General features: G+C 51.8%; 1 protein-coding gene across 3 annotated transcripts in view; it reads right to left on the bottom strand.

The window, feature by feature from the left end:
* SAMM50 (SAMM50 sorting and assembly machinery component) overlaps positions 1–16,092 on the bottom strand; it is a 32,404-nt gene extending 16,312 nt beyond the window's left edge. The window contains exons 1-10 of one of the 3 annotated variants that reach the window (XM_033405210.2): positions 15,897–16,092; positions 11,185–11,295; positions 9,660–9,761; positions 8,744–8,831; positions 5,604–5,710; positions 4,995–5,125; positions 4,670–4,757; positions 2,159–2,287; positions 1,589–1,660; positions 728–814 (exon numbers count right to left, since the gene is read on the bottom strand). In XM_033405210.2, coding sequence (XP_033261101.1) covers positions 728–814; positions 1,589–1,660; positions 2,159–2,287; positions 4,670–4,757; positions 4,995–5,125; positions 5,604–5,710; positions 8,744–8,831; positions 9,660–9,761; positions 11,185–11,295; positions 15,897–15,917 — 936 coding nt within the window. In that variant the 5' untranslated portion in view covers positions 15,918–16,092. Of the gene's footprint in view, positions 1–727; positions 815–1,588; positions 1,661–2,158; positions 2,288–4,669; positions 4,758–4,994; positions 5,126–5,603; positions 5,711–8,743; positions 8,832–9,659; positions 9,762–11,184; positions 11,296–12,751; positions 12,890–15,896 lie in introns of those variants that run through there. The other 2 variants (XM_004279571.3, XM_033405209.2) reach the window with 2 other exon arrangements.
* Positions 16,093–24,771: the final 8,679 nt, after the last annotated feature.

Here is a 24,771-nt window from a genome sequence, read left to right as displayed (position 1 = left end):
GAACTGAGCGAGAAGCCCCTGGCCGCCTCCGGAAGAGCAGTGGCAGGGGAAAGGCAGGAACCAAATCTGAAGTGCACTGAGTCCAGGACTGACCGGCAGCAGTGATAAATGATTCTAAAACAAAAGCATGTCCCACTTCATTAAAACTCACTCCTGGTCCCCAGGGTCTAAGGAGGCGGTGGGGGTGTGGAGAGCCGTCCCTCAGTCGCCCGGGCGCTGGGAAGACTGGAGAATAAGCATGGTGTCTCCCAGCCTGGGGCTCCACTGCCTCGGTCAGAATCCAGTCACTTACTCCTAAGGTCCTGAGGGAATCAGGAGGAACTAAACCAAACTGGCTAACACAGAAACTCCTGGAGGCACCCAGAGCCCTGACAACCTAGCAAAACAAGGTGAAGACACAGAATTTCTCTGGAAGTAACAGCAGGAGACGAAGAAAGCGGCAGCCCTGTGCTCCAGACACACGTGCTTGACAGCCCTGAGCGGGTAAGTGGGGAAGGGGCTCTTTTACGTACAATGACTGACAGATGAGTTTTAAAGGGACTGCTCATCGCTTCTCCCCAAGGTAGCTTCAAGTCTGGCTGAACTGAAAAGATTAAGCGCTTGACTTTCAAGCATCAGTGTTCTGACCTCTTCAGTGTTTTTGATATTTGGGAACTGAGATCTTCTAATAAGATTCCAAAAACAAGAGATAAAAACACAGGTGACAATGTTCTGGCGAGATACTCACCGAATCCAGTATGAGTTGCTTATTCAACTGAAGCTCAAAATCTTCTTTTATGAAGCTCACATCCCCTCCAGTGTAGCCTGCCAGCTCCTGTGGGCGAGGGTCCTCAGGTCAAAGGGAGCCAACAGACCTGTTACAGAGGGTTCTAAACAGCGTCACTGCGATTAAGTCTGCTGTTCTGTATGCTTAGAAAGGCAACACGCCACTTCTGTCTCCTAGAAGCTACGTCCTAGTTGTTCTGGACGGTACCAGGGGCCTGACAGAGGTACACAATCACTAAACACACTGAGTAACCGCAGAGAATGGCATTCCTTACGTGTGAGAGCAAAACACTGGCGACATCAACACTTCATTACAGAGCTTGCTAAGGACGATACAGCTTGTTTGGCCTAATCAGTGTTTGCGGGGAAAAAAAAAATCAGCCTACCTTTTACAATTTGGCACATTTCCTATGAAAATCTGATTTCTAGCTGCTCCTCTGACATTGAGATCAGGCAAACAGAGCGTCGGAGCCCCGCTTCTCCCCGAGGTCACCTGTCAGGCCCTCCCGGCATGTGAGTTACAGGGTCACCAGGGAAGTCACTCCCATCAAATCACAACTTTCCTCCTGGCCTAGTAAGTGACACCACCAAAGAGACTGGAACCTTATCCTGACTCTGTGCTCTGTGAAGGCGAAGCCTGAGCTACAGGGAGCAAATCCAGGGCTAGGAACCCCGACGGGGACGGACACCCTTGCAAGCCATTCTAGAAAGCCTTTCACAATGAGAGGAAAATGTCAGTATTAAAAACGTGACTACCCTTGCATGATGCCCTATCCCTCCGGGGTCACGGAGCCTGCAGAAGTCACAGGGGAAGGAATACTACCTGGTTAACCTTCAGCAAAGCACCTCTTCTCGGTAAGATGGAAGGGTTCCGAGAGTCGATGACCATCGCGTGCTGAAAGAAATGCGGATCGGGGGCGTCTGCACTTCAAACAGGCCTCTGACACGACACCACACACTCACTGGGCACTAATTGTATGCCAGGCACTGTGCTAAGCATTCCATAACTCTTCTGACACTTAATCTTTACGGAAACCCCATGTTACATGTGAGGGACCTGGGAGAGTCGGAGAAACAAGTCACATCCACTGGGTGGGCCATTCCGACCCCATTGCCGGCTCTGTTCTCTCAGGGAGCTCGACACCCTGACCAGTCAACTCAGCCAGCTCCCGACTAAGATGCCACAGTCAGCTCTTACGCACGCCACTGCCCGTTACCTCTGATGTTACTTAGAAAAAATGACATGCGGTTGTGTCCAGAAATTCAAGTGACCAGGAGGCACCATTTTAGCCTCCCAAACTGTGACACTTCTCAATCCCTCCCGATGCAGGCGAAGGCTATTCTCCCAACGTAAGGCACGGCTGCGTCAAAGTATCTACACATCTGCCCTTACCGAGAGAGATGACTTCAGCGAGTGCCCGCTCTCTTTTCGGACCGCAAAAGACACTGTCCTGGCAAGGCAGCCCAGCTCTCGCCACACGCCCTCCCACTTCACAGTGTGGCTGGTCTTCCAAATGGGAAACTGCAGGCAAACACGGGAAACCGTCAGCCTTCCGTGCTGTGCGGACAGGGGGCCGCCCCAAGTCAGGTCCTGGGATGAGGCGGCACTAAATGGACGGACTAAAAAAGCTAAGACACAATGTTTTTAATGATGGATGGGAGACAGGAAGAGACGAAGGGAAGCTGGGGAAGGAGGGAACAGAGCAGGCAGGCAGGAGGGAGGAGGGGAGAAAGCCATGGCCACGATCAAAGGGAAAAACTGCACGAGGGGCAGGGCTGTGCTTTGGGTGCGGAGACGGGGTGGCTCGTCTGAAAGCTGCATACAGCTTTGTAACTGACTGCTTCCTTTTCCAGTCTAAGACCATCGGACACACACCCCGCCGGCTGTCTGCAGCCAGGAGAGGTGACCCAGATGACCCACGTCAGCCCCTGGAGAAGAGCCAGGGGACAAGGTTACACATGAGTGAAGAGCTTCCTCCCTGCGGCCAGAGAGGCCTGAGCCAAGTGAACGCTGGGGTCCGGGCAAGTGGGACCCGCCTCTTGGCCTGACCCTCTTCCCTCGAAGCCAAGCCAGCCTGTCTTAGACTTCCGTCTTAGAGAAATGCCCAGGTTGGTTTTGAACAGCGAATGACGTAGTTTGGTGGCCTTGGGAAGGACAACAGTGATGCAACCCTTCCAAGGGAGCCAGGCCACGTCAGTCCCCAGAGGGAGTCCCACGCTGGGCATTCTCGTGGCACTCAGGCCCAGACAGCCCACGTGGCTTCCAGGGTGACAACGTGGAGCCACTACCTCAGCACGATTCCTCGTGAAGCCGCCACGAGGCACCGGGCCAGGTCCTGGGGAGGCAGACGGTGGGAGGGCAGGCCTGCCCAGCCGCCTTTTCTGCAATGAGGGTCCCAAGATTCAGCTACTTTCCCAATGCCTGTGGGAGGGGGAGAGCTGACGTAAAGCCTTCCTCCCTCCCTTATAAGGCGGCTCTTAACGGGAGAAACACTACTGCTCAGAGGAGACACATCTGTGTCTCTGGATTCCCAGCAGGAGGACGAGGCAGGGCCCAGATGATGCCACTGGGCTTGCGTAGCAAGCACCTACTTGGTGCAGACCCCGAGGACACACATGAGGAGGATGCGGTTTTCTCCTCCGCAGCCTCTGCTCTCAACGGCAGGGCTGCAGCTGCAGGAGCTCCAGCCCTTGCGTCCCTTTGCCTGCCCTCCCTCGCGGCCTATTCCAACACTCTGACATCCTGCATCTCTATCCCGTGTGGACAAACAAGGTGCTTCTACTCTCCTGAGGATCTGCTCTTTCAAAAAGGCTTAAAAGAAAGAGATAAAAGGGGACTCGGGAGAGAAAGGTGGGGAGAAACCTCCCACCCTGTCGGTAGCCTCCGCGTCCTGCGGGAGGGCAGGGCTGGAGAGAAGAGTGTCTGCCAGGGTGTCGGCTGCTGCGTCCCCAGCACTGGGCAGGAGGGTCTGAGGGCAACCCCCTGCACATGGAGTAGGGTGGCCACACCGAGGTGAGAATGGACATGCGTCTCCATCCTGAGCTGCGCCCTCCTGGCTACCTCGGAGCACTCAGTTTTCATGACTTTGGGCTGCAAGGGTAAGAAGCATGAGTGGCTGATGCGTCTCGAGTGCCCACAGGGGGCTGAGCGCACAGCAGGAGGCAAGCCTGGGCAGGGACTGGGGACTCTCAGACCACAGTCACGGGGCAGGGGCGACGAGGGGCATGCTGAGACAGTTTCCTGGGCCCCATTCCTGGTGATGCTCACTCAGCAAGTCACTCGGGACCATGAATTTGCAGGTGAGCCCGAGGCTGCTGGTCTGAAGACTTGGGGAACTATTTTTATACGGGATTGTGTCTCAAGGTCTTTCCTCGTTAACTAAAGCCTAGAACAGGACGGGAGGAATAAGGATGAGCTAGAAAGGAAGGAAAGAAAGAGCAGCGTTCATCGTAAAGCCAAAAAATGGTCAAACGATAGTAACTCCATGTGCTGCATCCTGCTAGACGTCAACTAACTGTAAACCAATGATGAAAGCTTCCAGAAACCTGAAGTAACTTTCACTGGCTATCAGGTTTCGATCTTAGCAGGTACAGGAAGGACAAACAGATGGTGCCCCAGGAAGTCAGGAGCAGGGAAGAAATGTGACCAGGTCAAAGGAGCTGCCACCATGGAGATTAGCCACTCTCTGGCCCTGGCACGTGCACTTGGCTAGTGAAGAGGTGCCCCGCCGGCAGGGCAGAGAACAAAGGGCGACCCCAGCAGCAGTGCCTGAGGCTCCGAGCATCAGACCACACAGTGGCTGTGCGCGCCCCGCCCTGCCCCCACTTGCTGTCTTTGGGAATCAATCAATCAACAGACTCTTTGGTCCCAGTGTCCAAAGGGAAGGACTGAAAGGCTACTTACACTGTACTCGGCTGACACTCCTCTGTCTGTCTCGCGCAGTGAGCTCCAAGGGAACTGTCCCGTAACTTTATATACGTTTACAGAGAAACTAGGAGACAATGGGACAGAGCTTTAAAAGCTGAAACAGTGATTATAACTTGTACACATTTAAATCAACAGATTTAAAAATATACTTCAGGGGTTCATCTTCATGGGGAAATCTACGGGCTTGCTGTAACACTGCAGAAGGGTCAGCTGATTCTGCAGAGTTTCTTTTCACAAACAAGCCACCTATTTTAACTCTTAAACAAGGCCACTGAACTCAATGATCTGTTTGGCTTCCTACTTTCTTTCGAAGTGTCCAGGCTGTGGTTTGAAGAAGGACAGGCCATACGAAGTTTCTTTTGTTCCATAGGAAAACTGAAAAGTCACCTTTTCTGCACGGCCTAGAAGATTAGGGAGTTTGAGGCCAAGTACCTAGGAGGAAAAAAAATAGCAGGGGTTTAAATGGAAGGAATGATGACTGTTTAGAAAGACTGCGTGAGCTAAGGGACTCACTCAAACAGAACAAAACTGCAGATGCGGGTCTGCCCTTCATTTGTGGTCGCTCTTCATCCTTCAAGCGTGCCTCCACTGAGCGCACACACCTGGTAAATTCAAGAAGGCTAAACCTTCTGACTGAAGCTCAGAGAAGTCAACTCTACGGGTTTGGAGTCTAGGGGAATTTCAACAGGAAACTAGTAATATGAACATGTGATATGCCCACATCACTCCCAAACAATCCACACTTATAACAAAGCATGTTATAATCAACTCTAAGATTAACGAGGACCACGGGATAGTTTACAAATAAAGGTTGAGGGGCGTGAAAGAGTTCCCAAACTACCATCAGTCGTGTTTTCAAAGCTCACGATTGAAAGTTCCACTGTTAGGAAGGGAAAAACCTGTATCTCACCATGCTGCCTTCGTTGTTCCCAACCATGGTGTTATAACTGCCCGTTAATCTCCTTAATTCAGTTACTTCAAAGGTAACGTCTAACCCGTTGGGAAGAGCATTGTCACCTAATAAGTGAAAAAGATGAAACAATTCAGACAGCTCCAGTATGCAGTTTTATGTTTGGTCCCACTGCTGTAAACGACAAAACGCTTGGGTTTAAAGCCCAAGAACATGCACACACAAAATCCCATTACACCTCGATGCCAAACGGAAGATACCAAAAACGGACTTTGCTGCAAGGAATCAGCAGCAGCAGCATACTTAAACACACGTTATTTACATTATTTGCCAAACGTATTTGTTCCCCTACTAGTGAGGCCCTTGAGAATACCTGGGGCCTCAATTCAGCTGACATTACAACGTGGAATTCTTGTGATAAGAGGGGCCCTAGGAACCCTGGCGGAGAAGCAACACGTCGACACAGATGGAGGAGGTGGATCTTCCTGTCCTTCCTCAAGCGGGGGGCGTGGTGCCTGAGCTCAGTGCAGCTACCCCTTAGCCACTGTGGGCCCCGGGGGCACGGGAGCAGGGCTGAGCGCCACAGGAGCCTGGGCGCCCCTCAGAAAGGTCGGGGCTGACCCTGCGGCCCTGGCTGGACACCAGCCGCATCTGGGAGCTGTCAGACTCACAGACGCCCAGGCACTGGCTCGCAAACACTCAGATTCAGCTGGTCTAGGGTGGGGCCCTGACACCACTTTTCTTTTTGATTAGCAGACTTTACTGTTCAGAGCGGGTTTGGGTTTATAGAGAAACTGAGTATAAAGTGCTCACCGCCTCACACACATCTCCCCTCTCATTCAGTCTGCACTAGTGTGGTGCGTCTGTTACAACTGACGAACTAACAGTGAGACGTTACTACGAACTAAAGTGTGACTTGCACTAAGCTTCATTCTCGGCGTTGTACATTCTAGGTGTTCGACAAGTGGATGGTGTCCATTCTTTTTTAAAAGCTCCCGGGTAATTCTAAAGGCAGCCAGGGCGGAGAACCACTGACAGAAGTGGACCAGCTGACCACATACACGTCACATTTACGTCAGACAGGAGAGCGCTGAAACTAAATGCCACCCACAAGACTTGCCACGAAGCAAGCCCTCCGGAGCAGCGGCAAGGGCCACTCTGTCACGCATTTGTTCAACCAGGGGCAAGTCGCTTAAACCTCTCTGAGCCTGTTTCCTTAGCTGAAAAATGTTTTTTCTAGAAGAATAACCATGACACTTCACCAGGTTTTTGTAAGGCCCCAACTGGGTCGTGTACAGAAACCCTCCCCACGGAGCCCAGCACAGACACTTCTGTTATTACTACCGCGACTCCAAGGGGCAGAGACAGCTGGTGGTGTCCCAGCACCCCTTCTCGCTGCGTACCAGTCCAGCGGGTCTCATGCTTCAGCACTCATCAGTCACCTGCAGGGCCCGCCGTGCCAGACGGCTTCAGTGGGATGTGCCTTTCTGCCAGGTCCCCAGGAGAGCAGAGCTGCTGGTTGGGGGTGCACTTTGAGAACCACGGTTCTCATCGTAATTGAATCCTCACGTCTTGGCTGGGTCTGTGGCCACACAGACTTGACTTCCCAGCCTGCCCTATAGCTCCATGTGGCCGTGGGATGAGAGGGGAGAACCGTGTACAACACCTGGGACAGGCGCTCATGGAGAGTGGTGTGCCCTTTCACCCCTCCTTCCTCCTTCCTGAGGCTGGAACGGTGCTCAGCCATCGCAGGGACCAGGGGACCCTAGAGACGGTGAAGTGACAAGCACCAGGAGAAAACCACACCAGCCCCAGGTCGTGACCTCAGGGAGCAGAGCTATGACGACACCAGCCCCAGATGGTGGTCTCCCACCTGTCATGGAAAGAGATCTCTTTTGCCTAAGCCACTGGTATTTGGTGTCTCAGTCACAGATGAATCTTTTTTTTTTTTTTTTTTTTTTTTGCGGTACGCGGGCCTCTCATTGTTGTGGCCTCTCCCGTTGCGGAGCACAGGCTCCGGACGCACAGGCTCAGTGGCCGTGGCTCACGGGCCCAGCTGCTCCGCGGCATGTGGGACCTTCCTGGACCAGGGCAGGAACCCGCGTCCCCTGCATCGGCAGGCGGACTCTCAGCCACTGCGCCACCAGGGAAGCCCTACTGTTTCATTTTTATCTTCTCAAAACTATCTTCCACTCAATCGTGAAGAGTTCACGTGTTCCTTGATCCACTCCACATATGCATTTTTCAGCAGATGTCTACTCAACTCAGAATGAAGTCTGCAGCCACGTAGTAAGTCCTTCACGATGCAGTCTCCTGATCATTTTCCTGCCTTATCTTTCATCACTCTCCTTCCCCACATCTGCACTCTGGCTCTACGGAGCCCTGTGGTCCACCCAATGACCCTTTCTCTCTCTGGCCACTGGGTCTATTAAACACTCTCTCTCCCTGGAACATTCCTCATCAGCCCTGCTCCCCAAACGAACTCACACACATCTTTTAGGTCTGAGCTTACGTATCACCCCTTCCGGGAAATCTCTGATCCGTCTTTCCCTCCGCCCCACCAGGAGAGGCAAAGTTTCCTTCTCCAGCATCCCCCGCTTACAGCACGACTTATCAGCTGAACTGTCCTCACTTCTCTGTCCCCGACACTCTCCCACTTGACCAGAAGCTCCTTCAGGAGACTATGCCTTGTCTGCTACTGTCTTCCCCCATGGCAGGGACTCATTAACGAAAGAATAAACACTGACCAAGTGGACAGAATTGCCCAATATCACACAGCAAACGAGCAAATGAACAAAAACCAAAAGTGAAATCTGACTCCTACTGCCCTCCTCTTTAACACACATTTAGGTGGAGTCTGCTAAGAGCCCATCCGGACACCTGCTGGGGTGGGTTATTCAGAAAAGCCTGGCTCTCTCCTTCTCGGAAGGAGATCCTTCTCGGAAGGAGATCCTTCTCGGAGCCCTGGTACCATCCAGGGGCTCAGACAACAGCATCTTCAAAGTCACCCATCCTCCCTCGGCCTGACGTAAAGATCCAGTTACTCCCTTGAGGCCACAGGCGCTCTCTGCCTGGACACAAGGTGTCTGTGATCCTGGAGGACGGAGGGAATCAAACAGAAACCGCACCATAATATGCACCTTGACATGTATCGATCAAGACATCCACCTGTCTAAATATTCCCAGACGAAGCAATTTCTCACGGGCTTCGTGAGATTTCCTCATTACCTGTAAGAGAAAAAATAATAATAATAAAAATAGAGACTGTATTCCTCTAAGATCCGGGAATGTAAATGGTGGCTGTGGCATCTAGGCCGGCGGCTTAGCATGTGGTGTGAAGTACTGATCCCTGAGAAGAGCGCCCCACCAAGACCAGACAAGTGAGCCGTTACTTGAGCAAAAAGATTACTTAGTAAAAAGTTACTTTAAGCTTAAAAAAAAAAATACAGTTTTTTAAAGTGGGAATGGCCGAACACTGCTGAAAGGTCAAGTGAAACGGGGACTGGGAGAAGGCAGCTGGGCGTGGCCTCAGGAGGCTGCTGGCGACTCTGCCCAGGCTGGGAGATGTGGTGCCGAGGGCAGAAGGACAGAAGGAAGCCATGGAGGAGAAGACGACAGTGCAACCCAGGAAAGACCCCAATGGATAAACAGAGTAAAGGCCCGAGGAGACGGCGAGGGTGGGTAACTACCAAGGGCCCACGCCCCCGGTCGCTGAGGGCCCTCAAGGGGAAGCACACTGAGTGCTAACGGGGTGCGGGAAGGGTCAACACCTACTGCCACCAGCTCTACGGCAGCGCTGGGACGGCTGTGAGGAACACAGAGAGGGGCCAGTCGTGGACGGGAGGACAGACACCTCTTCTCCGGGATAAGGGTGAAGGCAAACGCACGTCAGTATGTGGGAGGCTTCTGGGAACTGAGGGGGCTCAGCCCCCTTCAGCGTAGGCGACAAGGTCATCCGTGCAGGCTGGGGCGGGGTACTCAGTGTGTGAGCGCACAGAGCTTCATGGGATCTTCAGAAGGGAATGGACAAGAAGGCCAAGCAGAGGGAATACTTGCCTCGATAAGGTTTTTAGCCTTAAAAACATCTCCAATTTCACACATGATGATGTCATCTTTAGTCCTTCCAAGCCCATCAAAATGAACGTGCTGGACGACCACCTAGACGTGACAAGGGGACACAGATTACTGAGTACCAGACAGGGCAAGAGATCAGGCATCGAGGCTAAAGACAAATGTCTGAAATTAGTTTCAAAGACTTTTTTTTTAATTTAATGATCCACGCTTCTTAATTCCTCACCTTTTCAAAAAACTGGTCACTTGAACTGACTAGGTCTTTACTTCCTGTGAATGAGATCAACAAGGTCTCTGCAGCCAGGTGACCAAGGTCCAGGTCAGTCTTAACCCCAGGCATGGTGCAGAGGTCCCCTACACATCCTTCCCCAAATGTTCCCCAAGCACTGGCCTCTGGATGACGCTGACCGTGACCTGGTGTAGTAACGGCATGTATTTTACCAGAGATCTTGTGTGGATTTCAATATAGCCTGATAAATGCTGGCTCAGAGCCTCTCACCTGTCTATAAATGCTCACTTCATTCAATAAAAATGCACTGATTACCTATGAACCAAGTATCATTCTGAACACTGAGAATATAGCAGTGAGCAAAACATAAAAATTCCTGCCTCTATGGAGGTTATATTCTAAAGGGGAGAGAAATAGGCAACATACACAGTACAGCAGATGGTAGTGAGCAACAGAGACAAATCAAGAAGGGATAATGGGCAGTGGTAGGGAAATGTATGACTTACAGGTGATCAGAATACTATACTAAGATCTTAAGCAAAGAATTAATGGGGGCTTCCCTGGTGGCGCAGTGCTTGAGAATCTGCCTGCTAATGCAGGGGACGTGGGTTCGAGCCCTGGTCTGGGAGAATCCCACATGCTGCGGAGCAACTAGGCCTGTGAGCCACAACTACTGAGCCTGCGCGTCTGGAGCCTGTGCTCCGCAACAAGAGAGGCCGCGATGGTGAGAGGCCCGCGCACCATGATGAAGAGTTAGTCCCCGCTTGCCACAACTAGAGAAAGCCCTCGCACAGAAACGAAGACCCAACACAGCAAAAATAAATTAATTAATAAACTCCTACCCCCAACATCTAAAAAAAAAAAAGAATTAATGAAAAATGTGCTTACATTTCTCCCACTGTATTTAATTTCAAAGGCAACCAAGTTTAGAAAAACTTTTATTCAAGACCCAAGGTCTGTTTTCTGGGAGCAGGGAACAAAGAATAAACTTAAGCATAATTTGAGTTTCTCTTTGAAATACTTTGGGTGTTTTTTTTTGTAACATAAATTCAAAAATGTGTTTGTTTACACTTGTCACGTAAATAATCACCAAGGAAAAACTATTCCTTTAAAACCAGAAACTATTTCTGCAAGTGTCCAGTCTTTCTGAAATGTAGTTGGCTGCAAACTCTCCTTTGATAAAGGTGTTGACACAGGTTAATCCCTTTATGTTTCCCCAGCAGCTTGTGGAAGCGAGTGTTTCTAGTAACAACTCTATCCAGCCCTCAACAGGATACTCACATCCTTGTTCTCAAGAATCTCCTGTTTAGCTTCAGGTTCAACTTCAACAAATTCAGCTTCTTCTCCTAATGCTCCAAAATCAGGTCCACTGGCTGGAAGAGGCTCCAAACTCTGAAAGGGAGGGAGGAACCACAGATAAATGAACTTATATTAAAAAACAAAAGCTTGGGGGCCTCCCTGGTGGCGCAGTGGTTGAGAGTCCGCCTGCCGATGCAGGGGACGCAGGTTCGTGCCCCGGTCTGGGAGGATCCCACATGCCACGGAGCGGCTGGGCCCGTGAGCCATGGCCGCTGGGCCTGCGCGTCCGGAGCCTGTGCTCTGCAGCGGGAGGGGCCGCAGCAGTGAGAGGCCCGCTTACTGCAAAAAAAAAAAAAAAAAAAGCTTGGGACTTCCCTGGTGGCACAGTGGTTAAGAATCTCCCTGCCAATGCAGGGGACACGAGTTCGAGCCCTGGTCCGGGAAGATCCCATATGCCGTGGAGCAACTAAGCCCGTGCACCACAACTACTGAGCCTGCGCTCTAGAGCCCACATGCCACAACTACTGAAGCCCGCGTGCCACAACTACTGAAGCCTGCGCTCTAGAGCCCATGCTCCGCAACAAGAGAAGCCACCGCAATGAGAAGCCCGCACGTCGCAACAAAGAGTAGCCCCCGCTCGCCTCAACTAGAGAAAGCCCGCGCGCAACAATGCAGACCCAACACAGACCAAAAAAAAAAGCTTTTAGTTTTGTCTTTAGACAGTGCCCCAGAAAACTCAGGACCGCGGTGCCCTCTGGGGCTGAAGGCAGCAGGGTGGGGGGCACACGGGCAGCATAAGTGGCTGTCGACGCACAGGTGTTAGGCTGGCGCTGAGCCCTCGCTATCCAGAGTATTGTTAATTCATAAAGCAAAGACGAAACTTCATCAGCGAAAGGGTCAGGCACAAACCCACGATGGTTGTGCCATGAACCGAGGACTATACTGCACCTAGTTCTGTACACCTGAGGCCCATTTGAAGACCAAAAAAAAAAAATTTTTTTTTTGCTTTCCCGTCATAGAAAGTATCCTAATTTTTTAAATCAAAACTGGATACATTCTAGGATAATTATATTAACCAGCCAAATTAGTAAAAAATATGTTTCTGGACTCATAATTCGTTTTGGTTCAGAAAGTCTCACACACTAAGGGGAACTGCATATGCTCATAAAACGGGCCAGTCAGAAAGCAGTCCCTTCCTTCAGTCTGAACTGACATTGTCTCAAAAGCATTCTAGCATCTTCTGAATAAGGATTCTATAATAATAATTATGGAGACATGATAATATAATAGTATGTATAATAATGAACACATAACTGTGTATTTATTACATATATACGGGGATTGCCAGACGCTCGTGGAAATGGATTCAGAAGGTCTAGTGTGGCACCAGGTGATGGGAGAAACAGGCAACTCTGGGGAAAACTATGGGAACTAGTATCCGGCTGCTTCCGCACTCCACCAGTTCTCTACAGATAAGCACTTCTGAAGCGCACAGGAGCATCTGACATCTGCAGAATGAGGAGCAGTGGGGACTCGGGGCCCCTCTCACCTTCTCCCTGGAATGTTCACGGCCTCTTGTCAGCACATCCTCCATCATGCCACTGGTCCTCCGGAAAGGTAATGGCCTGACAGCGCCATGTCCTCTCTCCCATCCTTGCCCTAAAAGGCTCCGAGAGTCCTCAAAGGTGCCCTCAGGGGCACATGCAACTAGATTCCTTAGCAGGGCACGTGAGGACCTCCACCATGCGGCCCCCACCTGCTACTCCAGATTCAATCCCCAACACCCCCGACCCTCACCTTTGTGTCTGTGCACACCTGGTTCTCTCCGCCCAGGTTAACTCCCTGCCTCCCCCGAAAGAGCTGAAAGAACCACCTTCAGTGCCATCTCCTCTGTGAGCCATCCCTGGCTTCTTCAGGGAGAATCAGTCCCTCCTTCACAAGACACCTCTTGGAGGAAATTTATGACCCTTACAGGTACTGCTTTTTCTTATTTTTATCTGCCCTGCTATATCAGAAATACTCAAATATTTATGGAATGGGTGAGTGAATGATTTTTTCTTTTGTTCTCACATTTCATAAACATCTGAGTGCCTACTGTCCCCTAAAGAGCAGGGAATGCAGCCGTGAATAAGACAGAACCAGTCCTTCCCTCAGTGGCAGAAGTGGATTATTTACAGAAGTAAAAAGGGAAGATAATGCTGGGCAAAGAAACAGAATTTATTTCACATAATTATCCTTTCGTTTTTGTTGTGTAAATTTTTTTTTTTTTTTTTTTGTGGTACGTGGACCTCTCACTGTTGTGACCTCTCCCGTTGCGGAGCACAGGCTCCGGACGCGCAGGCTCAGCGGCCATGGCTCACGGGCCCAGCCGCTCCGCGGCATGTGGGATCTTCCCGGACCGGGGCACGAACCCGTGTCCCCTGCATCGGCAGGCGGACTCTCAACCACTGCGCCACCAGGGGAGCCCAATAGTAACTTTTTAATGCAACATTTCATGAATATGCTTTCTATATTTAAGTTTATGTAGTGCAAAAAAGTATATTATAGAGGCGCAGATTGTCTATGCAGAGCATATACTATGGTTAGGAATATACGCACATGTTCATTCTTCTGAATCTGAATGCTTGACAAATAGACTTTGGGCATAAAGTCTATGCTAAAAAATTTCCATTACGGTTCCTAAAACCTCAAAAGCATGAAACACACCTCACCAAAGACATGCTAGACCCATCTGTATTCTTAAACCTGAAATTTAGCCTTTAATTCAAAAGGTGATGTTTTTACAGTTTCACCACTGCACCAAAGCCTGATGTCCTAAATGAACTGTTTCACTACTAGAGATTCATTCATTCTCCAAATATCCACCCACTATGTGACAAGCGCTTACAAGGTCCTCACGCTCACAGAATTTACATTCCAGTGTCCGGGTACGCATTTAATGAAATGAATTAAAATAAATATTTGGATCTAGCCTCTAACCTTTAAGCAGATCAGTCTACTAGTGAGTCGACAAATTTTATCGAACGCCACGTGCCAGGCACTAGGCAAGGCAGTGCTAGCTGGAGAAATAGGACATGAAATAAATCTAATAAGTTATGAGCAGCATCCTTAGAGTGATACAGACTAGAATCAGATAGAAAATACAAGAAAAAATAATAGGTATCAAGGGTAAATACGGTTTCAGAAAACTTTTGTTTCACATATGCATGAAGGTACCAGATAGCAAATATGGGATGTTTTCTTACTGTGAGTCCTGACCAAAATTCAAACAACGCTGGCTAGTGAAATGTAAAGGCCAAATTAAAGAACTGAACTTATTTCTTGTCATACAGTCATCAAAGGAGCAGCAGTTTTAGTATCAAAGGAGCTTAATAAAAGCAGAGACTTTTTTTTCCCTGTACTCCTAGCACCTACAAGAGCGCCAGGCACAGAGTTGACCATCGGTAGATATTAGTTGAATAAACGAATGAATGCTTACTCTGCGAAGATGCTACAAGGGATGCAAGGCAAGTAAAATGCAGCTCCTACCGTCATCTAGAAACTTAGACTTTAAAAGGATAAGTCAAAAATGCAGAGCTAAGACAGGGCACCAGAGTAGAAATGTCAAGGAGGTTGGCAACACATCCAAAATGAGGAGAGATAAGGAGGTTCATATAGGAAGTGACTTGAACTGAGTTCTGAAAGATGGGACTATTTTGCCAGCTGAAGATGGGAGTGGGGGTGAGTGATGAGAGAGGAAGCTCCGCCCAACAGCACGGTCCAAAGAGTGTGTCGAAAGAGGAACGGTGTTTCATTTGCAGGAAGTATCTGGAAATGGAAGTTAAGTCCATTCCCGCACACCAGGCTGAGAAGTCTGTGCTAAACTCTTTTGGGAAACTCCTGACAACTTCTCAGCAGGGCAACTCAAACAATCCATGTTGTAGAAGAGAAGTTGTGTTGCGGGCTGGGACTCAGGAGGTCTGAGTTTTAGCACATTCTGAGGCTCTAACGGTGTGACCTTGGACAGTCACTCTCTGGGTCTCAGTTAAGATTACGATAAAGAGCAGTTGGGCAGCTGGGGGCCGCGCTACGCACCCGAGCAAGCGCTTTACGTGTATTGTCTTTCAATTCTCCTAACAGCCCGGCGAGTGAGTACTATCACTGCCTCCACTTTAAAAGGAGGTACTAAAGCTCAGCGAGGTTCCGTCTTTGCACGGTAACCAAGAGACACGAGGACTCCTAGCTGGGTCTGGGTTGGAAGACACTACTTCGTGCTCTAAGAGTCTAGCAAGACCCCAGGAGCGGCTAGGCGGGAGAGTTCGGAAAAGGTGACGGGTAAGGAACTAAGACGCCCGAAACCGCTAAGGATAGAAAGAACTTATTCCTCCGCTGTAGGACATCACGCAATGCCCGAGAGTCCTTTCCGGGCCACTGCCTCGCTAAGTGACCTTGGGCAAGTCACACCCCTCCTCTGAGTATCCGTTTTCTGCTCGAAAGCCTGCGGTACCTGCTGGCGGCATCTCTGCGGCCTCCTCCACCCGGCCCGCGGCGGCCCAGCGCTGGGGCGCTACAGGCGGAGATCCCCGGCCCAGTTCCGCACCGGCCTCGGAGCCCTGCAGTCCCCTCACCAGGGCAACCCCGGCCGCAGCCGCGAGGGCGTCCCCCGCGGCGCCCACCCAGAGGTCACCCAGCCCGCGGGTCTCTGGGCCTCTTACCCTGGCGTGCACTGTCCCCATGGCTCCCCTTCTGGCCGCCGCCTCCCAGAGCTGCCCTGGCCCGACAAAGGCTCAGCGGGTGAGGCAGAAAGCGAGTCCCCAGTGGTGGAGCTACCGGTTAGTGCAACACCCACAAGCCCCCGGACGCGGCTGACTGGGGGCGGCCATCATGTCCCGCCTTCGCCCCGCCTCCTGGCTCACGGTTCCTCCGCTCATTGGTCCTTAAGAATCTATGACCCGGATGTTCACGCCTACCCCGGGAAGCTCTGTGACTTGGAGACCGCCCGAGCGCCGAGCGTTCTGTGGCGCCCGGGAAGCTGCTGGCGCGTGGTGGGGGCCTTGCGTGAGGGTCCCGCTGGGAGTGCCGGAGCTGCGCTGGGGGAGACCAGACCAGCTGGTGGGCGTGCCGGGACTTCACTCACGTGTCTCCCTTAACCCTCCTGGCACCTCGGCCCAATGGTGCAGCGCTTGTCCCCGCGCTCTGGCCGAGGCTCGGCACACACGGCTGCAACAGTGGCCTCACCCGGCGTCTGGAGCCGCACAAATCCGGATCGGCGCCCTGCTCCTCTCCTGCTGGCCGCACGGAGCTTTGAAGAGACTGAACCGCCACAAGGTTCAGCCTCCTCATTGGCAAAATGAAGTGTGACGGTCTTATCTGCTTCGCAGGGATGGATTACAAGGCTCGCATGAGAGTGTTATTAACGCCTGGCGCAGGGCAGGGCACTTAGTGAGCCGCGAATAAATGACCATTATTCTTTCAACTGCAGTAAATGTCGGTGCGTGTCATCGGGGGTTCGCATGGGGGCCACTCACATCGGAGAACAGAACAGCCCTGGGGCTTCATTTGGGTGGTGGAAACAGCTTTCCCCCGCTCAGAAGACAGTATATAGTAAGTAATAGTCACGTGGCGATAAATGCAATGAGAGAAACAAGTAAGAGACAAAATGGGAGAAGGATTTTCAGTATCATGTGCACTAATGTTTCCACTCCTTCCCAGAGACCCTGACACTCTTTTCTGTTTGATTACCAGCACCGGAAGTCCTCCAGCGTCCCTGGGGTAAATATTAAGTCCACATTCCCCTTCTTGCCTCCCAGGCCCTTCTTCCCACACTGCATCCCTTGCCAGGTGACCTATCCATCTGTCTTCGCAGCTGGGCTGTCAGTCCCCAGAGGTGGGGACCAGTCTGTCTGGTTCCCTCCACGAGCCCAGAGGCTAGCAGAGTGCTTGGCGTGATGCAGGGACCTGGTGAATATTTGCTGAATTACTGCTCCCCTGCCGTAGGCTAGGGCAAACCGACACACCCTGCTTATTGAAATTGCACATTCCTGGGCCTCAGCCCTGATCTACTGAACCAACTTCTGGAAAGCAGAACCTGGAGATCTGAATATTTTTAAAGCGTGCCAGGTAATTCTTTTGACAACTAGGTTTAAGAACCCCTCATTTTAAAAAACTCTTTAGGGCTTCCCTGGTGGCGCAGTGGTTGAGAGTACGCCTGCCGATGCAGGGAACACGGGTTCGTGCCCCGGTCCGGGTGGGTCCCGCATGCCACGGAGCGGCTGAGCCCATGAGCCATGGCCGCTGAGCCTGCGCGACAGGAGAGGCCACAACAGTGCGAGGCCCACGTACTGCAAAAAAAAAAAAAACCTCTATGTCCATGTCTGACTTCATTACTAGTTTCTAACGTCTTTGAAGACATGGGGCCGCGAACCTGCTTATAAGGAACTTGGCCAGAAATGGGTGGAAGAGGAGCTCAGCAGGAGGGGAGGCAGAGGCGGCAGCAGGGCATCCGCGGGAGATGGGGGACAAGGATGCAGGGCCGTGATACAGGCAGGCAGGACGGCCTTGCACGAGAAGGGGAAAGGTATGCAGGGCCAGGCCTGCGGCGAGAGACGTCTGGGCCTGGGCATGTGTTCAGGAGGCTGCAAGCTGATGAAAGAACTGGGCTATAAGTTAGCTGTTGACCCCAGGCAAGTCACACCTGTTTTAAGGGTCACTTTTCTCCACCATAAAATAATGAGATTGCTAAGGACCCTGCCAGTTGTACAAAAGATTTTTTTTTTTAATTGGCTTGCATTTCACACTAGGAAGTAATAGGTCCTGGGCTTTTGCAGGCTTTTAAGCCATTTTGGATCACCACTTGCCAGGGAATCACAACCAGATTAGCTCCCGTTTAGTGGTTATGACGCTGGCTTTATGGACAGACCTGCTGGCTGGGGTTCAGCCATGATTCCACCACTGCTAAGCTGTGTGGCTATAAGCAGGGCCCCTACCTCTCTGGGTCAGTTTCCTCTTTTGTAAAGTGAGGGTAGTAATGGCATCCACCTCACAGGATCGCTTTGAGGATTCAGTGAGTTAACAGATGTAAAGCTGTGCTTGGCCCAGGGAGAGTGCCCCCCCACAAGGATTAGCTGTCCCTATACCCATGTGCCAGGCCAGGTGCCAAGTGCTTTTCGTAAATGGTCTTATCTAACCATCACAGTAAGGTAGGCTTTTGTAGAAGATGAAACTTAGGGCCAGAGAGACTAAGTGACTTACCCTAAATCCAGGTGGGACCCAAACAAAAGAGAGTGTGACATGGTCCCACCTCTGGCTCTTTGCCACCTCTGAATGATGCCCACGTGTCCCAGGGTCTCGAGGGGGTGGAGGGCGTGGGGTGGAGTAGATGGTGGCTCAGAAGCCTCCCGACCCTGGATTCCCCTCTTCTGGCAATTTTTAAAGGGGGGGTGGTGGGTGGGGCATACATAACAGGCTGCAGCCACCAGGTGTCTGAGTGGGAGAAGCTCAAAACCCTGCCCAGTTGTTACCCAGTAAGACTCCGAGTGCCCAGGGCTCAGGGCCCACAGGCCCGGCCAACCTGCCTCTGGCCACCAAAGTGGGGCTTCACGGGTCTCACTGACCCCCAGCTCAAACTCAAAAGACTGTTTTAGGTGTGAAAACTTGGACAGAGATCTCCAAAGATAATCTAGGAGACCAAACAAATTTTAAGCACAAGTCACAGAGGCTGGACACTTATTCAAAAATTCATGCCCCTGGTTCCCTGAAGCTCAGTTTTCTCATCTGTAAAATGGGGATAGTAGTTCTTAAAGCATAATGGTATAGTGAGGATTTAATGAACTAAAGCATGGGGCCTGGCACACTGTAAACACTGAATAAACTAGACTTTTCTTCCTGCATTTCCTTGTTATTCTCTTAAATAAGCCTCCTCTCAAGGAGAAGCCATGACTTTGACCTGCATATTACAGCAAGAGCCCTGAGCCAAACATAGCATTTGAGAGCTCTATTGTGTACAAGGGCCAGGGTGGCAGAGGACACGGTAGGAGCACAGCGACACAGCTCTACCCTCTCTGACAGTCACAACGTACATTCACTTTTTTTTTGGCCTCGCTGCACAGCGTTCCAACAACCAGGAACCACCCCGTGCTGTGGCCCCTGCAGTGGAAGCTCGGAGTCCTAACCATTGGACTGCCAGGGAATTCCTTGTCCATTAACATTTTAAAGGCTCTCAGAAATCCTGCATTTCGCTTTCTTTAACTCGGTATTTCCTGGGTTATTTATTCTGTCTTAAAGACTTTTGGGGTTTTGAGGTTTTCTGTGGCTGCCAGTGGCACTGTTCACCAGAATCTCTGCTGTTCCTCTTTTGGGCAAAAGGTAGACTTACTTGCATTTCCCCCGTCCATGTGACTTGCTTTGGTCCACTAGCTATAGGCAGAAGGGAGAGGTGTCACTCTGGATGGAGACCTTTAAGCACCATGTTCCTCCCCCACCGTCCACCCCGACCCTCGAGGGCCTGGGACAGGCTCAGCCTGGGTCAGCCAAGCCCGATGGGCGTGTAGTCTGAGGAGTGAACCTTTTGGGAGTCTGGGAGTCTTTGTTAAACACAGCATAACCCCGTCTATCCTAACTGATAAAATCCCTAGCGCCATCTGCAAGGACACAACATTCCAGAAGATGTGGTTTATGAAGTGCTGATCTGGTCCCGTCACTCAGAGGAATGAAGATTAGTGACTACACTGGTCCCCTGGATAAAGTCAAACCCCAAATCTCAGAGGCCACGAGGAAGGGACGCTGGGTCTTCACAGATCGCTGCAGAGGTCACCCCCTACTCTTAGTTTGGGGCACTCTGTGGTATGGACTCCCTGGGGCTGCAGCCTGGGTCTCCTTATTCCTTTCCCAGAGGGCGGGCACCCTGAGTGGGGACTCGCCTCCATCTCCCATGTCCCCAGCACCTGTTGCCTGAGGAGTGAAGGTGAGCCGGTGAGAGGAAAGGGCACGGGCACTGGCATGAGGCAGAGGCCCGGGGTGAGCAGGCAGGTGCCGGAGGACCAGGCTCCGAGCTGCCTGGGGGCACCGAGGGAGGGATGCCCAGGAGGAAGGCGGCTTCTCCGTGTGGGGAGGTGGGGGTGACTTGTCCGGGTTTGAGGCAGGGTGCAGGCCACGGGAGCCCGCCAGGAAGTTGTTGCAGCAGCCCAAGGCAGGGGCGGGCTGGAGGAGAGGGTGGGGGGACTCACCGCGTCCCCAGTTCCTGGCTCAGGTGACTCGGCTGTTGATAGAACCAGGGCAGCTGATGAGGGAGCTGAGGGGCTCTGCACTGGAGGGAGGATGTTGGGGAGCCGATGGGGGGGTAGGTAGGGGGGGTAGGTGGGCCCTCACCTGAGCCAGAGACCGGAGGGGGGAGGGGGTTCCTCGGAGTGAGCGAGGCCTCCCCAGGCGTGCTTGTGTGCACGCCCCAGCCCTGGGGAAGAGCCCGGTAGCCAGGATGGCATCGGGGAGTCTGCAGTCCCAGAGGAAGGAGAGGGATCTGGGAAGGAGGGTCTGGCCCTCCGTGTCCAGGACAGAGCATGTGGAGGCCACCTGGCCCGGCAGGGCCGTCTGGGGCAGCGGGACCATAAACCTTGGGGGTGGGGAGGTCGCAGGGGACTTTAAAGGAGCCTGGCTGTGAGGCAAGGACAGCAGCGCTGTGGCTCCTCGCGAAAGACGCAGAGACGAGGGAAAGCACTTTCACCATCACGTTTATTATAAATGATTTTCCGATGAAAGGAATACTTGGAAATTTAATACACAATGCAATTACAGATAATGGCGTATTGCTAACCACCGTCGGTGTCCTGGCATACATCCTTTCAGTCTCTGTTCGACACATACACGCCCACACACGTCTTCATTTTTAACAGGACTGGGTTCATGCTTTGCACCAAGTTCTGCTGTTTACCAGATAGACTGTTGCTCCCTGGCATTAAACAGACTGCACTGATGATTCCCCAGGGCGTAAATGGACCATAAATAGAGGCAGGCTTTTATTTAACAAGGTGAGAGGAACGTGAGCATGTTTTGCATGCTGATGAGAAACCAGCCGTGCTGGAGAGGTGAGGGCCTTGGTCGGGGGATTGGTGAGGAAGTGGGGTGAGTGACTTCTGGGAGCACAAAGACGAGGAGATGGGGTAGCATTTAAGGCACAGGTGGGAGGGCAGCCTTGGCTGTTTCTAAGAAAGTAATACACTTCCTTGTCTCACTGTCCATTTTTTAAAAATTATAAAACATATGCTCATCATAAGAAGGTTGAATTATTACAAAAAGTAGCAAGAAATAAGTCCCATGTAATCCTATCTTAACATATTTCTTGCCTTATAATGATCACAGTACTGGTGTATAGAATACTATCTACACAGAAATATCCTGGCTACCATAAAACACTGCTGAAGTGTGGTTGTATCTGCTTAGACTTACGCTGTGGTTCTGACGGAAAAGACCACTGGGAACCCTGACAGTCGGGCTCGGGGAAGGTATGAGGGTGTGTCACCAGGAGTCCAGGTGGGTGTCAGGCAGGCGACACCTCCCTCCTCGCAGTGGAGTGCTGGGTTTGACCTTGCTGGTTCTGCAACTCCAGGACACATACACAGTGTGGGTGAGAGTTGCAACTTTTTGGGCCAACATTTACGATTTTGAGCTTACCATGGTTTCTTTTCTTTTTGTTATACTCAAATGCATAAATAAGAAAAACAGACACACACATTTCACCTTGGGTCATATTGCACTGTGCTTGCCAACAAATTACCGCCCTGGAGAGAAGGTGGGTACCTGCCTCTCGCTCATCTCCATTAGGGCTCTGCAAGTGGAGAGGACAGGTGAGGACCTGGGGGTGCCAGGGTGAACGTCTTGTGCGCTGGAGTTTTTTTCTTTTTTTTTCTGGCCACGCCGCACAGCATGCAGGACCTTAGTTCCCCGACCAGGGATCGAACCTGCGCCCCCTGCGGTGGAAGCGCGGAGTCTTAACCACTGGACCGCCAGGGAAGTCCCTGAACTGGATTTTTTTTTAACGCTTCTTCTATTAATATCTCACTGATTCCCATAATATATAATTCAACAGGAAATACGAAGATTCCTTTATAATTAATATAAAACTTTCAAATATTTAGAGTAGGTCAAAAAGATGTACCAGAATGTAAATAAGTTACCATCTTTTAATGCCCCCCTAACCGGGGTGTCCTTGGAGGATGGCAGCCCCCTCACCCCACAGTGACTGCTTCCTGTACGGAAAGATGGGACTCTACTCCTTTCTTCCTTCCAACCTCCAAGACTGCACAAAGGGCAGCCCAGCCCCCAGCCACAGGGTTCCCTCTACCCACCCCTCACCCCCTCCAAACACCAGTCATTCTAGGACCTTCCACCAGGACAGCTGAGTGGGCGGCGAGTCCACTTGCGAGTGGTCGGCCTCCTCCACGTGGCCACTACCGTCACTTCCCAGGGCAAACCGGATCCCTCCTGCTTCAAACACTTCCGTGTCTGCTAATAGCGAAAACAACCGTGGGCTCCTCTCCCGAGTGCCCACCACGTGGCCGGGACTGTGCTAGGGGCTCCCCGAAGCCTCGCAGAAACCTGATGAGGAGAGGAGGGTCACCCCCATGGTACAGGTGAGGAAGCCGAGGCCCGCGATCTTCAGGATAAGATCCCACCCCGGTAACTGACACCAGGCCCTTCTTCCTCCGAATTAGTTTTCAGAATTCAGAAAGCAGGAGCAGCATCCGGGCCACGTTAACGACGCAGGTTGCCGGGTTCCATGTGGAGAGAGCGTGATTCAGACGGGAATCTGCATTAACAGCACCTCATCCCACCCTCCGCCCCCCAACACACACACACTCTGAGGGTCCCTGCCTCTCTTTCCGTACTCCACCCCTCCCTGTGCTCCCAGCACCCAGAGCTACTTCCTTTAGGCAAACCAATGCTACCTGACCCTCCCTGACCTGCACCTGTCCCTCTGCCCTGCCCCAGCTCCATCGGCCGGCTCTCTCCCCCTCTGCCGTCAGTTAGGCCCAGTGGACGCGCTTCCCCGCCCCCTCCCTGGGCTTCACCGCATCCTGTGCAGCTAAGTCTTGGTTATTAGCTTTCAGCAGGTGCTCTGAGACCTCTGATTTGCTCAGCTGCCTCCCATAAGACAGGACCTCCTGCACCAGAGGGTAAGCTCCTTGCCACCTATCCGGGGCCCGACGACGTTTCTAGAATGGCACATGAGGCCTGAGCAGATGAGAGGGTGCCTGTCGGACTCACAGCCCCACAGCCAAATCACCTGCGTGGAAGCGGGGAGTGTCGCGTCCGCGCGCGCGGGTTGGAAGAAGAATTTCCAGACACGAAGTATCTCAGCAAAGAGTGAGTTTACTGAGAACAAAGTGCAGAGTTAGTGAGGGGCGCTGCAGATACAGCGGGCCGCTTCCTGACAGACCACGGAGAGCCGACCCCTCTGTGGGCTAGTGGCCAACTTTTATAGCCTGAAGACAAAGAAAATTCCTGCTGGCAGGATGGCATCAGGCGATTGGTCAGCGTGCTTCGAGGCTGCTACATGGTGAATACCTACTGTGGAGTCGTGGGGCTGTGCGGTTAGATTAGGAGCGCCCATGGCAACCGTTGCTATGCGGGCTTGGTTAATTCAGGAGTTTTTGTCCTGTGTCCTTGATGCAGGGCTCCACATTCCCCCCTCTTTTTATATATGGGCCAAATCTTTGGCCCCTTAACACCCTGCTCATGACTGACTATCTGCCTATCCCCATCTCGGGCCATAGGAACCCAGGTCACTGGGGAAAGGGGCGATGACCGTTCCTAGCTTCTTCCTGCTGGACAGGGGCGTCGTGGCGCCCTGGGTCCCAATGCCCGCTCTCTGTCAGGGTGTGTTTATGGAGGGAGATGAGGGCCCATAGAATGATAAGGCAGCTTGTTCCGACGTAGTCCATGTGCCAACTGGCTGGTACCCTTGTTGCACCATCTGGAATTGAATCTTTTGAACCTGTCAGGAAATGAACTTAGATAATGCGTTAATAATGCAGGGACGAAACAAGGGCTATCAGGATTAATGGTCCCAGCAAGGGCAATAGTCACGTCCATATCTGGATCCCCAGAGAGGAGAGGAGGCTGGAAAGCCAGCTGGGGCCCTGTCCTGCTCTCTCTTTTAAATCTTCTATTAATTTGATGTTTTTCTTTAGAATCTGGAGGTCTTCTTCAGCCTGTCTCATTCAGCTGGGCACAGACACCCCCGCCTCAGCTGTTACAACATTAAGGGCCCTCCTATTTTGTAAAACCACCTTGGCCAGAGAGCCTACGGCTGACTGCTGTTCCTCGGTGGCTGCTACCGTAGCCTTCCAAGGTTCCTGGACCTTGATGGTGAGATGGAGAACGCTCCTCTCTGAGGGGTACGCCTGCAAACCAGGAGCGCCCTCTGAAGACACTATGCATTATTTCGGGGCAATCAAGAATTGGGTTATCGTAAGCATGTCCCCCCCCAATCAGTGGTTCGTTTTTTTTCTCTCCAGGACAGGTCTTAAGGCCTCCTGGAGGAAGGACCCAAGGTTGGGAATGTCTCCCAAGGAAGCTAAATCCTTTGCAGTCATA

This window comes from Orcinus orca, chromosome 11, assembly GCF_937001465.1.
Source record: "Orcinus orca chromosome 11, mOrcOrc1.1, whole genome shotgun sequence".
Lineage (NCBI taxonomy): Eukaryota > Metazoa > Chordata > Mammalia > Artiodactyla > Delphinidae > Orcinus > Orcinus orca.
Note: the sequence above shows the minus strand (reverse complement) of the source record. Positions and strands in the feature narration are given on the sequence as shown.